The 13730-nt window shown below is 45.5% G+C and overlaps 1 protein-coding gene across 1 annotated transcript; it reads right to left on the bottom strand.

The window, feature by feature from the left end:
• Positions 1 to 1819: 1819 nt before the first annotated feature.
• Positions 1820 to 5604, bottom strand: TCF24 (transcription factor 24). Its single transcript, XM_066205084.1, has 2 exons — positions 5221 to 5604; positions 1820 to 2810 (listed from the first exon to the last, which is right to left on the bottom strand). The coding sequence occupies exons 1-2, from the start codon at positions 5602 to 5604 to the stop codon at positions 2697 to 2699; spliced, it is 498 nt and encodes a 165-aa protein (XP_066061181.1). The 3' UTR covers positions 1820 to 2696.
• Positions 5605 to 13730: the final 8126 nt, after the last annotated feature.

Genomic DNA, 13730 nt, shown 5'->3' with positions numbered 1-13730 from the left:
CGCTCCGGGGCGGGGCGGGCACGGCGCCTTCCGGCTGCGCGCGCACAGGGACACGGGGGACGGCGAGGGCGGGATTGGGATGTGAAGGGAAGGCGGTCCGGGGCCGCAGGCGCTGTTGGAGTTCGGGATTGGGATGTGAAGGGAAGGCGGTCCGGGGCCGCAGGCGCTGTTGGAGTTCGGGATTGGGATGTGAAGGGAAGGCGGTCCGGGGCCGCAGGCGCTGTTGGAGTTCGGGATTGGGATGTGAAGGGAAGGCGGTCCGGGGCCGCAGTTGGAGCTGGGGCTGCGAGCAGCCGGGAGGGCATGTCACTGCGCCGCAGGGTCTGCCCGGGCAGCGCGTCTGCTGTGGCCGCGGGAAATTCACCTGTCCCATCCCTCCGAGGGAAAAAGTGCGATGACAATGACCGGGGTTTGCCGAGATCTTTTAGGTTCCTCCGTGAAGAATACCGCCTTTTGATAGCAGTGTATAAACATTTTACAACTGTATCCCTAGGCGCGTTCATCTTCCTAATGTTAAATGCCAAACTCTTGTGTTCCAGTATACGAGGATGTGAACTGTTCCTAGGAAATGTAGCACTGGAACCAAGCATCAGATTTGAAGCAAACAGGTTCAGAGGATCTGTCATTACCCCGCTGTGTAAATTTCTAGAAGATAAAAGCTCTTGCCCTGGTCGAAGGGAGTATCAGTTGCCTAAGCTGGTGTCTTGGTTCCGGAAAGAAAGGCGTAACTCTGATATGGAATAATCTGTCTCAAGGGAAAAAAAAATAGAAATCCCCACTCATAAATATGGGGAACTCTTCTTAACTGAAAAACTGCTGTTGTAATTCTGCATGTTCTTTCAGGCCTGTAATAATTCCATAAAATGCTGGAAAAGTCTTAGGGATATGGTACAAGTAAGTAGCTACAGTGCTTGCTGCTCTGGTTCTCTGGCTGCCTGCAGATTTTACCAGAGCTCCAGCTTTTACCATACTTCTTAAACAAAAGTTGTTCTTGGTAGTATTTTTGTTTTCCCTGTTTTCCTAAATGTCATTTTAAAATTTAAAGTCTTCAGAAAGGAGACAATGTCCATAAATTCAGAATATTACTGTGTACAATAAGAAAGTGATAGGGGTTTTGCAGCTCAGTGATAAAGTGTCTGAGATGTGTTCTTTGTGCTATCCATTCATAGCTTTCCATGTTTTTAACTCTTATTTCTAAAGTATTTTTCAGGCTTGCAGAATCAACTAGGTTGGAAAAGATTACTGATCACCTTTGACTGATCACCACCTTGTCAATTTGATCATGGTACTAAGTGGCACATCCTGACTTTTCTTGAACACTTCCAGGAATGGTGACTCCACCACCTGCAACTCCACCACCTCCCTGGGCAGCCCATTCCAATGCTGAACAGCTCTTTCTGTGAAGAAATTCTTCCTGATGTCCAACTGAACTTCCGCTTCTTGGATAAGCAGACAGAATCTTTCAATGACATTTAAAGGAATTAGCCTTTTAAAAACACTGAGGAATCTTTTTTTTTTTTTTTTTACCGTTTCTTGAATACTGTCCCTTCCAGGTATGTTACCTTGTTTAAAGCTCAGAATGCTGCAGAGGCAGTTGAGAGCTCCACATTTCACCACAGTGGTTTTTTGAAAGTTGTTCTGGCTAATATTTTTGTTTTCCTAAACGTGGTTTTTAAATTTAAACCATGAAGCCTTCAGAAAGAAGACGGCATCTATAAATATAGAATATTATTGTGTACAGTGAGAAACTGTTAACAGATTTTGCAACTCAAAGTATATAATATTCACTGGATAATATTTAATAGAACATTTACCTCAGCAATAACAAATTATATGAGAAATACAGTGTTTTACAGAACAGAGACAACAGATGACGTTTGTGCATTTAGCTTCAACTTTTCTTGCCTAAATACAGATGTTTAAGTGAACGAGTGTGCTACAAACAAGCCGACACTTTGGGTTCACCTGCTCCAACACGTGAACCCCTTAAATGAGATGAGCCGTGGTGCGGTGAGCAGACACGTGGTGGTGCCGGGGTAGCAAACACAGGCTGAGCCCCGAACATGCAGCCCAGCCCTGTGGGTGGATACAAGCAGTGCCCAAATTACAGCACTCTGTGCACGAGGGACAGGTCTCTCAGCACATTTTTACTCCATGGACATGCATCCACATTCCCAGCAATAGCTACAAACATGTAAGACTAGTCCATGAGTGGAGCCCTGACCCGACAGCTGCGGTCAGAGGATTTCTGCCATCGGCTTTAAGCAGTGGAGAAAGTCTATGTGGGATTACAGTTGCTATTTTTAGCCTTGCCCTTCTCTTTTCACCCAAGCCTGTTTTGCCTTGTGCTTGGCCATTAGCACATCTCTCCTCCTCTCTTTTCTTACAGCGCTTGTCCCAGAGCGGACAGGGATACTTAACTCTGCTGGCAGCTCTTTGCTGCTGCTGCTCGGATTGGTGCTGGCTGCAGTCACCCCCTCCCACTGCCCCTCATTCAGATCTCAGCAGTGAAAGAAACCAATGATGTGTCACATTAACTTAATGAGGTATTAATTACATTTAAGAATCAATTCCTTCTCCTCTACAAACAGCATTTCAGGAATTACATTTTCTCTGTAGACGCTGTTTTTTAACTTAAATATACATATATATATAAGGTGTAATAAATAACCATTTTTTAAAAGCAAGAAGGGAGGTTAGATCTGCGAAGATGTTGATGTTTCCCCGTGGTTTGCACTGTCTCCTTGTGCCGAGTGGGTCAGGAACTGTCCCGTGGCTCCAATGTACAACCTGGAACGCATGGGCCACTTCTGCAAGAGAGGAGACAAGCACAGCACTGAGACACCTGGGAGCTTTGCACTCCAGCCGCAGTTCTCAGCAAAGCTTTCATGGAATCATGGTACAGGAAAATCGGAACCTGTGCTATCACCAAACAGTTCTTGTTTTGTCATTCGCTGGAAAATGTTTGGAGCTTGATAAGGGAGCCTCAGCCTGGATATTTGCTTTGGTAGTTAATCTTGAAGCGCAGCTCCCAACCCTGCCATGCCCCAGCAGACAGGAGCAGGCCGTGCTGGCCAGTCAGCCTAGTTCAGTTTGTGTCATAGATGTTCTGTGCGTAGAATAAACAAAGAATTCCTTCTCAAGGCACCAGGGATGCTACAGGGATACACCTGCACCTGCAAGGATTTCAGCCCTGTGTGCACACTTGTCCCTGGTGCCCCACAACACCACAGGGGCTGCTGCTGAAGGCTGTGAGTCTAAGGGAATTTAATGTAATTGCACCTTGGCAGTCTTCAGCACGCTCGGCTTCTTGTCAGCTCTAGCTGTTTCAGATGACACAATTCATCTTTACACTCACTGATTTTTGGAATCATCAGTTACTCTTGGTGTTAAATATTTTTTCTGACAGCTTGAGTTTCTTAACCCCAGCAGGTTACTCACTGCAAGCAGTCCTGTGGTGCAGGTGGCCGCAGCCAGGCACCCCGAACTTGGGAGGGAGCATCCAGCTCTGTTTGCTGTGCCAAGTTCAGTATTAAGAGAGATGGATGCTTGAAGAGACAACTTGTCACACCCACTGGATGCAAAAATGCCTGAAATGCAGCCAGCACATTGTTCCAGAATAATGCAGGTTTTTTAAAGACTCTTTTGGGAACAGTCTGGCACCTTTCCTGTGGGTAAGGGACACTTAATACTGCAGATAAATCTCAGCTCTTCTGTTCAAAGACCTAAAGTAGCAGCATATTCTCACTTAGAAACACTGTACAATCTGATTCAGTCATTTCATTTCAAGTGTGATGTTAAGAGTTTGTCACCAATAAGCCATCCAAGTTTAAAGTCATTAACCGTATTTTTCATTGTGTACACACAGCTGTACTTGGATATTTAACTTTCCTCACTATTTGCATTTACTATGCTTAATCTATCCATTTAGTTATTTATCTCTAAAGGTTGTCTCATATCCTGCATTTTGGGGTTTTTGAAGTACATACTAGGATTTGACTGTGACACATTAATCAGATATATTCATTAGAAAATAATTGCTTAAGTGAATCCAGTATTGCTCTCTTCCAGTAGCCTGAGAAATGGGCATCTGGATCATTTAACTGCTGTAATAACTATTCGAGAGTATTTTTCTGCCAGTAGTAGTTGGCAGCTGATAAAAAGTACCGTAAGAGACCTGTGTCCTTTCACTCTGACTGAGGCAACTAACAGAAACTATTTTGAACTTATTTTGAAATACATCACAGTATTTTTTACTTAAATTATAGCCATCTTCTGATTGATATAGAGGTTCGGCTTTCTTTATGAGCCGGCTAATCATTTAAATGGTCTCAGAAGCCTGCATTCACATCATGATGTAAAATACAGCAACCAACATTGTGAACAAGGAACTCTCTGTGAATTAGGCACTTTTTTTAGAAACTAGAGATTTCTTCACAAATTAATCTTAATTAAATCATTCAGAATTCAGACTCTTAAAATAAAAAAAAAAGAAAAAAAAAAGAAAAGGAAAAAAAAAAGAAAAGAAAACACCCCAGTGCTCTAACTCACTCCCTGTGAGCAGAGCCAAAGAAAACACCCTGCGATGTCTGAACCCCATCAGTCAGTAAGCCCTGCATTTGGAAACAGTTTCCAGCCCAGTCCTCTCAAGAGCAGTTCCCCTTTCTCATCTCTTCTGCATCACTGTGATCTTTTTGGACAAAGGGAAGAGCATATACCAACCAGAGAAATGCTGCAGAAAAGCACTTTCATGGAAGTAATTAACACGTGGCTGGCAATTAACACTGCGGTGCGCACTGGGCTGCCCAGGCAGCAGAACCAAAGCAGGCCCAGCTGTGGCTGGATCACCACTGTGGGACAGTGTCACCTCACCACACAGACCCCTCACAGCAGCATCCAGTGCCTCTGTAGGGATCACCAAGGTTTCCACACAGGGACCAAGAAGATTCCTCTGGTGCTGACCTTCGCTTCCAAAGCCAGGTCCCACCAGGTTTGGATCTACACTAGATTTGGTATTTTGGTGCAAAGTACCCGAAGCCGGAGGAACAAAGCTCCATCAGACCCCTAAGACCTAGGCACAGCGGTTAGTCCAGGCAGAATTTCCATGTAATACCTCTAGGCAAGGTACAGGAGCTTGAAATCTTTAGTTTGAATTACGTATCTAAGGCCAGTGTACTCACTCACTGACAGAAGGTGGTAGCTGCTCCTCAGCTCTCCTACCTTGACAGGGTGGAGGTATCCATCCCCGCGGAGGGTGCCCAAGCCCTCTCCCGGTGACTCCTCCTCATCCTGTAGGCTGCGGGTGAGGTGTGCGATGTAGGTGGTGGCCAGGAGGAGCACATCCAGCTTGGAGAGCTTGGTGTCGGGCGGCACGGAGGGCAGAGTCTTCTGCAGCTCGAGGAAGGCGTGGCGCAGGGTCTGCACCCGGCTGCGCTCCCGGGCCGCGTTGGCGGCGGCGGGGCGGCCCGGAGCGGCCCCGGCCCGCGGCCCGGCCGACAAGGGCGGGCACGAATTGCCGCCGCCGGAGGAAGGCAGCAGGGAATCGGCCTCTGCGCCAGGGCTGGAGAGCTCCTCGCTGCTCTCTGCTAAGTGTCCACAGTCCATCGGTGACGTCCCCGGCAGGGAGAGTCCTGCAAGCGACAAGAGCATCTCTAAAGCAAAGTGCTGCGGTGAGCTGGAGCCAGCGCGTTCTGAAAACGAGGATGGCCAGAAATGCAGGCACTGCCTGTGCTAGGAAAAGCTGGAATGCAGCTCTGTGAGCCACTTTTCATTTGCTGCTTACAAGTTCAGCATCACACACGGGTACAGAACGAAGTTAAAAACTTTGCAACGATCAATATTTGATTTTTTTTTTTTACATTATTACACAGAGTAAATTTTTGAGTCGCTCATAGCCCAGAGATGACTTCTGAGAAAACCCAACAGGCACCACCACAGTGGTTTCTATTTACAACCAACTAAAAATTAGGCTAAAGGCAATTTTAAAAACATATTCTCCCTACGATTTGGGATGTGGAACTGTTAGTATATTTTCTATTTCAGCTGCAATCATTTTATGAACAGTCTTATAGGTGATCAGTGTTCCATGGACTATGGAAAGAAAAATATAATTTTCAAATGTATCCGTAAGTAAAGCCACAGAGCATGGACTCACTTTTTGAAGGGCAAAACTTGGCCCAAAATTTCAAAGGATCAGGAACTGACTTCCCCTATCTTCCCACCCATAACCTTACTTAAAAAAAAAAAAAAAAAAAAAAAAAAAAAAAAAAAAAAGCGCATGCTTATCCTTTCTCATCATTTTCAAACTTTGAAAGAATTTTGTGAGATGTATTTTAGACATTGTGGGGCAAAAGAACCTTTTGAAAACATCAAAAAAATTTTTTTGCGAAAAGCTGCCAACAGTGACCACAAGGTCTTTTCCCAGCTCTTTGTAAAGCTGGTCAGTCAGCTCTGCCTGTAATGCAACTCACAGTCCTTTAATTCATTCAGTTCCACAGAAAAATGCAATTCAATCAATATTCCCCAAAGTGCAGCACTTCTGAGCTCGAATAATACCTGATCCTGTTGTCCTCAGCCAAGCAGCCCTTGTGTGTGTCCCAGATCCCGGCTTTCACGTGTTAGGAGTGTCTGTTCCTGTGACAGCCTGGCTAGACAAGGGCAGGGACAAATTACTAAACCTTTTCATTTCATCCAAATTCTGCATAATTAAAAATTTAAATAACATTGATGCACATAAATTACTGAATATCTACATTTACAGGAATTAGCTCTTGATTTTGCAGAGCATTTCAAGCACACACTGAAGTCAGAGATTTCTATCAAAGACAAGGAAAGGTTTCTAAATAATCCTTTTTGCCATATTATTATTTGATGGTATTTAGAAGACCATTTTATTGTGTTTTTTCGGGGGGTGATTAATTGTGATTAATTTGCTAATAATGTGGCTCACAAAGTTTTATCATGTAATGTTCTCTTCAGCAGCAGTACAGGTTAAACTGAAATTATTTGTGAAATATTCTGTGCACATTATAGCTGTTAACCAAAGGGAAAAAAAATTCTCACTATTCTTTTTATTGTGGTACTTATGATCAATATAAAATAAAGCTTACATTAAGACCTCAGGAGCTTGTCTTGAGTGAGAGCTGAAAATGGTCCTTACATTGGCTATTGCCTCTAACTTTAAAAAAAGAAATCCTGTGTGTTTTTTTCTTGGTGTTTGCTCATTTTGTTAAGGCATCGTCAGATCTGAATGCATTTTAGTTTTTAAACAAAATCATCATTGTGGAGATGACATCAAGATAATAATTTAAGATACTAATGAAAACTGGCAGAAGAATCTAATAATTTATGTTTAGCAGCAAGATTTCTCACCACCATCCCATCAAAATCCCATTGGTAGGAGGGAATCTTCCCCAATTACTGGAAAAGTCTGGATTACCCAAGTATACACACAGACTGGGTCAGTAAAAATACATGCTCCTCTGCTGAAATACAGGACTAGGGCTGGTTTACACAGAGTTTTGATTTTGCTGTGCTAGTGTATAACCACATTTAGAACTGAAATAGCTTCAAATGACATACAGTAGATAGTAATGCACGTACCTAAAACCCTCATTTCCTTGGGTGCCCTTGGAAATAGGAGTTTCTGGTTTAGGAGCTTCACATCTATATGAGATAAAATCCTGGGTTTGTGGGGGGAAAAAAGTATAAAATTTCAGCCATGGAAATGAGAGATTTCACTCTGAATTAAATTTCTCCACTGTCAGACTTCCCATCAAACACAAAAAGCTAATGGCCTGGAAAATTTTGCTACACACACACACACACACAAAAAGGATCTGCTGTAGGTATGTACACATGTGTAGCCAAACCGTGGTGGTTCCTGGATCCACACACAGCCAGCATCACTTCTGTTACACGCTGGGAGTGGGCAGCATCATTCTTCTCCCCAGAGTAATCAAGACACCCATTCCAGGTGCTTCAAACCCAGGCGTTGCCCAAACCTCATGGTCCAAAAAATGCTCCTAAAAACGAAAGTAAATAAAAAGCCCCTGGGCAACAGTCATTTCCCCTTTAAAATTTTAGAAGAAAGAGGTTTGGTTTTTAAAATAATCGCAGTAATTTTTGCAAGCACCCACTTGCCACCTGGTATGCTGAGAGAGTTGGGAACAGGGCTGTGAAAGTAAGTTGAAGTATTTCTGTTGCTTCTAAAGCACTTCTTGTGCAGTATTTCTAATGCATGCAGATTCATTTCTGGTTTTACATGACACTACAAAGCCGTGATTGGTTTGACATCTTTTACCACCAAAAAAAAAAAAAAAAAAAAAACCAACAACCCAGCACCATATTTATTTTAGTCTTATATTCTGCGTGAACGAAGTGGCGATGAAGGCAACTTGCCCACACAGACAAGGAAAAGATGGAAAATGCCAGAGCGTAGCACACAAACTGAAAACAAACAGGTGGAAACCTTAGATAAACTTTTCCGTTGCTCCTTAGTGGGCAAAATACAGCGAATCTGAATTATTTTCATCGGTTTTAAAAAGACCTTGCCCTCTGTATAACTCCGGTAACAGGCAACGAAAACCCTTTCCCCGGAGCAGCGAAATAGGAATTTGCCTGTCGGTGTGCGGGAGCAGCACCGGCGCTCACGGCCCCGCCGGCCCGCGGCGGCTGCTGCGTCCCGGTGCCGCATCCCGCCTGCCCGGGACCCGGCAGGACCCCGCGGTGCCCGGGATGAACTCACCGCTCCCGGGCCGGCGCGGCCCCTCCCGGCGCCTCCGTCCCGTCCCGTTGCGTCGCGTCCCGTCCGGCCCCGGTGTTTATAACCCGTCGCGACCGGTGGGTGCGGCGGGGCTGTGTCGCACCTGGTCTCCGGGCTCCCCCCCTCCAGCCTGGGCGACAGCGACCGCCCCTTCCCGGGCGGGTGGGTCATCAATCACGGAGCTGTCGGGGCGGCATCGCCTCACGCTCCCCCCGACCCCCGCCCTCCCCCGTGCCCGGCCCCGGGTCCGTGCGGGTTCCGCCGCCCCGCGCCGCCGCTCGCCCCGTTCGCGCTGTTTTTCTTAGGATAAAGTAACGGTTTTGCTGGAGGAGAGAAATTTAATCGCTGGGCTGGGAGCTCAGGCGATGCCCTGTTTAAAGCAAGCCCTTTCTCTTCGCTCCGCCGCCGCATCTCCGGCTCGCGGATGTTCCCGGCCGGAGTGGGTTCCCCCGGGCCAGGCTCCGTCCCGCAGCCGCGGGGGGAGCGGGTGGTGGCTGCCCGGGCACCGCTCCGGGGGACCGACCCACACGGAGTGGAAACACGGACGGGATGCGGCGAGCCCGGGCGGACAGAGAGGGGATTTAACAGGGAACGGGGAGCGATTAAAAATCAGTAACGCTAATGAGAAGAGACAGTCAAAATAAATACCGGGGTATGGAATCAGCCCAGAATAACATTTTAAACGAAGCCCGATTGTGCGATAAGAGAGACACAATAAATCAAGCCTCGGGAGCAGTGGAAAAACAAAGTCTGAGCGATTCGTTACCGGGTTTGCAGCCAAGAAAATTAAGGACTTAAACTTTAGCGATAATTGGAAGTCCCGGCAAGGGACGAGCCGGGTGAGGACCCGGCGGGGCGGGCGCGGCGCAGAGGGAGCCGGACACCTGCCTTCAGCCTCGGCCCGGTCCGGCAGCACCGCGGAGCGCCCGCCGCAGCCGCCGGCGAGTCCCAGCCAAACTGTCCGGCCCGAGAATTCCACCAGAGGCGCGCTGGGGAGGACGGGCGGGGCTGCCCGCGGCCAGGACCCTGCCCCGCCCGGCCCCACCGCCGCGCTTTCTGCCCTCGGGCTGACACCCATAGCCGGAGAAGGCTGGCTGAAGAGGAATGCTGTCGGGCTGCCCTACAGGTTCTGAATTTAAGCACTAAATTCTAAGTTAGGTACTTAAATTCATCTGTAGATTTAAGTACTGAAACTGTGCTTCAAGGTTTACCTTCGCCTGGTGCTGGCAGCCTCGGTGGGGGTTTCCCACCTGCGATCAGGAGCTACTCTGACAAAAGCTACCCTTGTCAGTATGTCCACGGCCACGAGGATGGACTTCACCAGAACCACAGATCATCCTTTGGCCTCCAGGGTGCAAAGGAATGAAGACACTGGTTCCGTGGAGGACAGTGGAGGGGCCTCCAAGCAGCCCTGCTAAGCCACGTTTTTTTTGGCCCCAAGGTTTCCAGGGCTGCCTCCAGCCCAAGTGAGCATTGCTGAATCCTTTCTGCAGTCAAAACCTCTCAAAAAATGTAATCGACAGACATCCCTCTGCTCAGTCAGCCTCTGGGGCTCAAACAAGCAGTTCTTGAACATATCCTTAAGGTTGTACTGAAAACTCTGTGGTGTGATGTGCAAGAACTGATCCCAGACTCCCTGGGGAGCAGGGACAATTGCCTTCCAGCCTCAGTTCCACTGGGGTTCCTCTGTCGTCCTGGGAGTGCCAAACACACACTGACTGAGATCAGCACTGACTGCTCAGTCTGGGGATCAGCTCTCTCACGCCCCAAGGAGGTTTCTAGGTCTGCTGCCCACCTAAAAAAAACCTACTCAAGGAGGACTTCTCCTCACTAGGCCGTATCTCAGTCACTGACGGAGAACTTAACAGCAGGTGTCCCAACACCCTGAGACTTCCCAGCCACCGTAAATTAGCAGATTGTGAGTGCTGTGCTCTTCTCTGCTCTGATACAATTAATGACAGTTTTTTGGGGTTTTTTTTTTGGAGTTTCCCACTGTACACAGAGGTCTGCCTCAGTGCAGGAAATCCAATGGAAGGAGTTGGAAGGGAATTGGTGTTGGAACTCCCATTACCATCTTTAGACAACACCAAATCTGCCTTATTGCAGTGTGATTAGGGAGATTGCATGGTAAGAAATTGAGCAGTGTTTGGAGACACCACTCTGTCTGCTAGCCTTGTTACCAAAAAAGGGGTGCTTTAAACACATTTTAAAAACCCAAAGAGAGAGAAATGTAGAAATAGTTGTTCTTCACTCCATCAAGACGTACTCACATCAGATGGCACCTCCTCTGTTATAAGTGCAAAGACATCCAGTGATTATTTTCTTGTGTCAACCCACTATTTAAATCTAAAGCTGTAACAAATGGCTGCAGCTGTTTCTTCTTCTTCTTTCCCAGATAAATGACTGAGAATTACTTTTCCTGCCTTACCTTCCACAGTATATATCAAATCTGAGAAATGCCAGAGTCACAGAAGAGCCAGATTTCCAGTGTGATTTAGGTAAGAAGAGGTTCTACCAGAGATAGAATGATGTTCTTCCAGGTACACTCTGCTCCCTTTATGTCAAAATAGTTTCTGGTTTTATGGCTACGAGTCAGCATGAACATTCAGGGTATTTCTTTCCAATTTGTTCATTTTCTCCCATTCCCATTTCTGTATAAGGATTTCTCAAGTGGGCTTGCCTGCTGGTATGGTGCAGCAGCTCTTGGTGCTTCTGACAGAGACTAGCATTGCTTGTCTGAGTAAAGCAGCTCCGGCAAGAAGCCACACACAGATTGTATCTTGCCAGGTCCCACAGATTCCAGCTGTAGCCTGGGAGCGAAACAAAGGCAGGACACAGCCACAGGAGAATAAAAATAAGTTGCAGTTCACAACTTTTGCTTCGTGGGGAAATCTCAGCATAATGGATTCTGAATCCAAGGAAATACTTTGAAGATTTCCAATTAAATACTTTTCCCCTCTTTTTTCAAATGCCATGCTGACAGTGTACTGTAGAACCAACCATAATATATTCCAGTTATGTTAAATATGCCATATTACAGTGTATCAATATCCTTTTTATAGTATTTTCTCAGTACTATTACTTTAAATATATATTTAGAATGTCTATCAGAAGGGCTCCATTCAGGGGGAAGGTGTTTACTAAGTGTTAGACCATGCTATCAAGACTTTTTTAGGGGTTTACTTTAGCTAGACATGAGTTGCTTAGCTGTGGGATTCTCTGTGTGAAATCCCATGGCACATGTTTTATTGGGAGTAATTAATTCAGGTCTTCAATGTTTTATTTATTGCACAAGAAAGCACGGTAAATAAAACATTGAAAACCTGAATTAATTACTGTTAATTAATGTTTAATCCAGAAATACTCCAGACCTATGAAAAACAAGCCATGCTCTAAGTGGCTTACACAGCATAACCCACATTGAGAAAGACTAACAATCCATTAAAGAGTAAGGCAGAGGGAAGTGTAAGATGCAAAGGCAACACCATGATGCAGAGATCAGGAGGCGAGTTCCTGATGTGCTGCATTGAGTCAGCAATCAGCAGCTGACACTGTGAACATGCCCACCAAGACTATTGACATTCTTCTTTGGAAATTGCCTAAATAATCAACTTTTTTTTTAAATGTATGCTTTTCTGTCTTTCTTGACCAGAATATCATTGATGACTACAGCTAGAACAAAAAGTATTGTGCTTGATTTCAGTAAGGGACTAAGAGCTACACATCTGAGCTTTATTTTGTGTTTGGAATGTTCTGATTTTGAAGGTAAATGACTTACCAGCTTTTTATGCTGCTTTGGGCTGGGGTAGAGTTAATTTTCTTCACAGTGGCTGGTATGGGGCTGCATTTTGGATTAATGCTGAACAGAGGGTTGCTGGTATAGAGATGTTTTTGTTATTGCTGAGCAGTGCTAACACAGACATGAGGCCTTTTCTGCTTTTCATACTGTCATGCTGGCGAGGAGACCGGGGACATGGGAACTAACAACGCAGAAGTTGGGACAGGTGACCCCAACTGACCAAAGGAATATTCCATGCCATATGACATCATGCTCAGTATCTGAAGTAGGGGAAGAAGGAGGAAGCAGAGGGATATTTGGATGTTTGGCATTTGCCTTCCCAAGTAACCCCAGCACGTGATGAGCCCCTGGTTTCCTGGCAATGACTGAACACCTGCCTGCCCATGGGAAGTGGTGACTAAGTTCCTTGGTTTTTTCTGCTTGCATATGTGGCTTTTTCTTTCTCTATTAAAGTGTCCTTTTATCAACCTGTGACTTTCCCAGTTTCCACCCTTCCAATTCTTTTCCCAATCCCAATGTGGGGAGTGAGCAAGTGGTTTGGCTGGGGTTAAACCACAACACTTTAACAGAAGCATTGGCACCTCAGCATTACAGTACCTCTCATTTACTACCATAGCTTTGGAAATCTTGTTCTTTATAATGAAGATGAAGATCTTGTTATTCAAGGGGAGAATACATGCAAGAGTTGAATGTATTTTAATCACCTGTATCAAATTATCTTTATCTGTATAAAAATGTTAAAATATACAAAACATTCCAAGCAAAAAGACAGATCCTGATTTCCTTATTCAGGAAAAATACCTTTCTTATTTCAGAGAGGGCTGCAAGCACAAGATGTTGACCTGCCATTCACACAGAGAAACTGCATTAGGAAAGTTTTTTTTCCTAGGGGCAATTTGTAATCTGGGGTTTCCTTTCCTTATCTGCAGGATTGGAATTTTCCTATATCAGAAGTCTCGAGCATTTATTTTATTACTCAAACTAGTGCAAAGCAACCAAACAAAGAGAATTTGAAGTTAAATTAATGAACGATATTCCCAGTCAAAAAATTAATCAGCACACACATCATTAATCTTCTCGTGCCTCCTGTGTTATTGACCAGAACTTGGAAAAATCCAGATGACGGAAATTATTTTTTAGGCCTACAGATCTTCTCAAAAATCATGT

Source organism: Chamaea fasciata, unplaced genomic scaffold (genome assembly GCF_029207755.1).
Source record: "Chamaea fasciata isolate MVZ Bird 193981 ecotype frontalis unplaced genomic scaffold, bChaFas1.0.hap1 SCAF_1, whole genome shotgun sequence".
Classification (NCBI taxonomy): Eukaryota; Metazoa; Chordata; class Aves; order Passeriformes; family Sylviidae; genus Chamaea; species Chamaea fasciata.
The sequence above is the reverse complement of the archived record's forward strand: the minus strand, read 5'-3'. Positions and strand labels throughout refer to the sequence as shown.

What these genes read in the sequence shown, in the direction of transcription:
- TCF24 (XM_066205084.1), bottom strand. Translation starts at nt 5,604, where the DNA reads ATGGACTGTGGACACTTAGCAGAGAGCAGCGAGGAGCTCTCCAGCCCT. An exon ending in GATACCTCCACCCTGTCAAG is followed by an intron (nt 2,811 to 5,220) that starts GTAGGAGAGCTG and finishes CCTCTCTTGCAG; the next exon opens with AAGTGGCCCATGCGTTCCAG.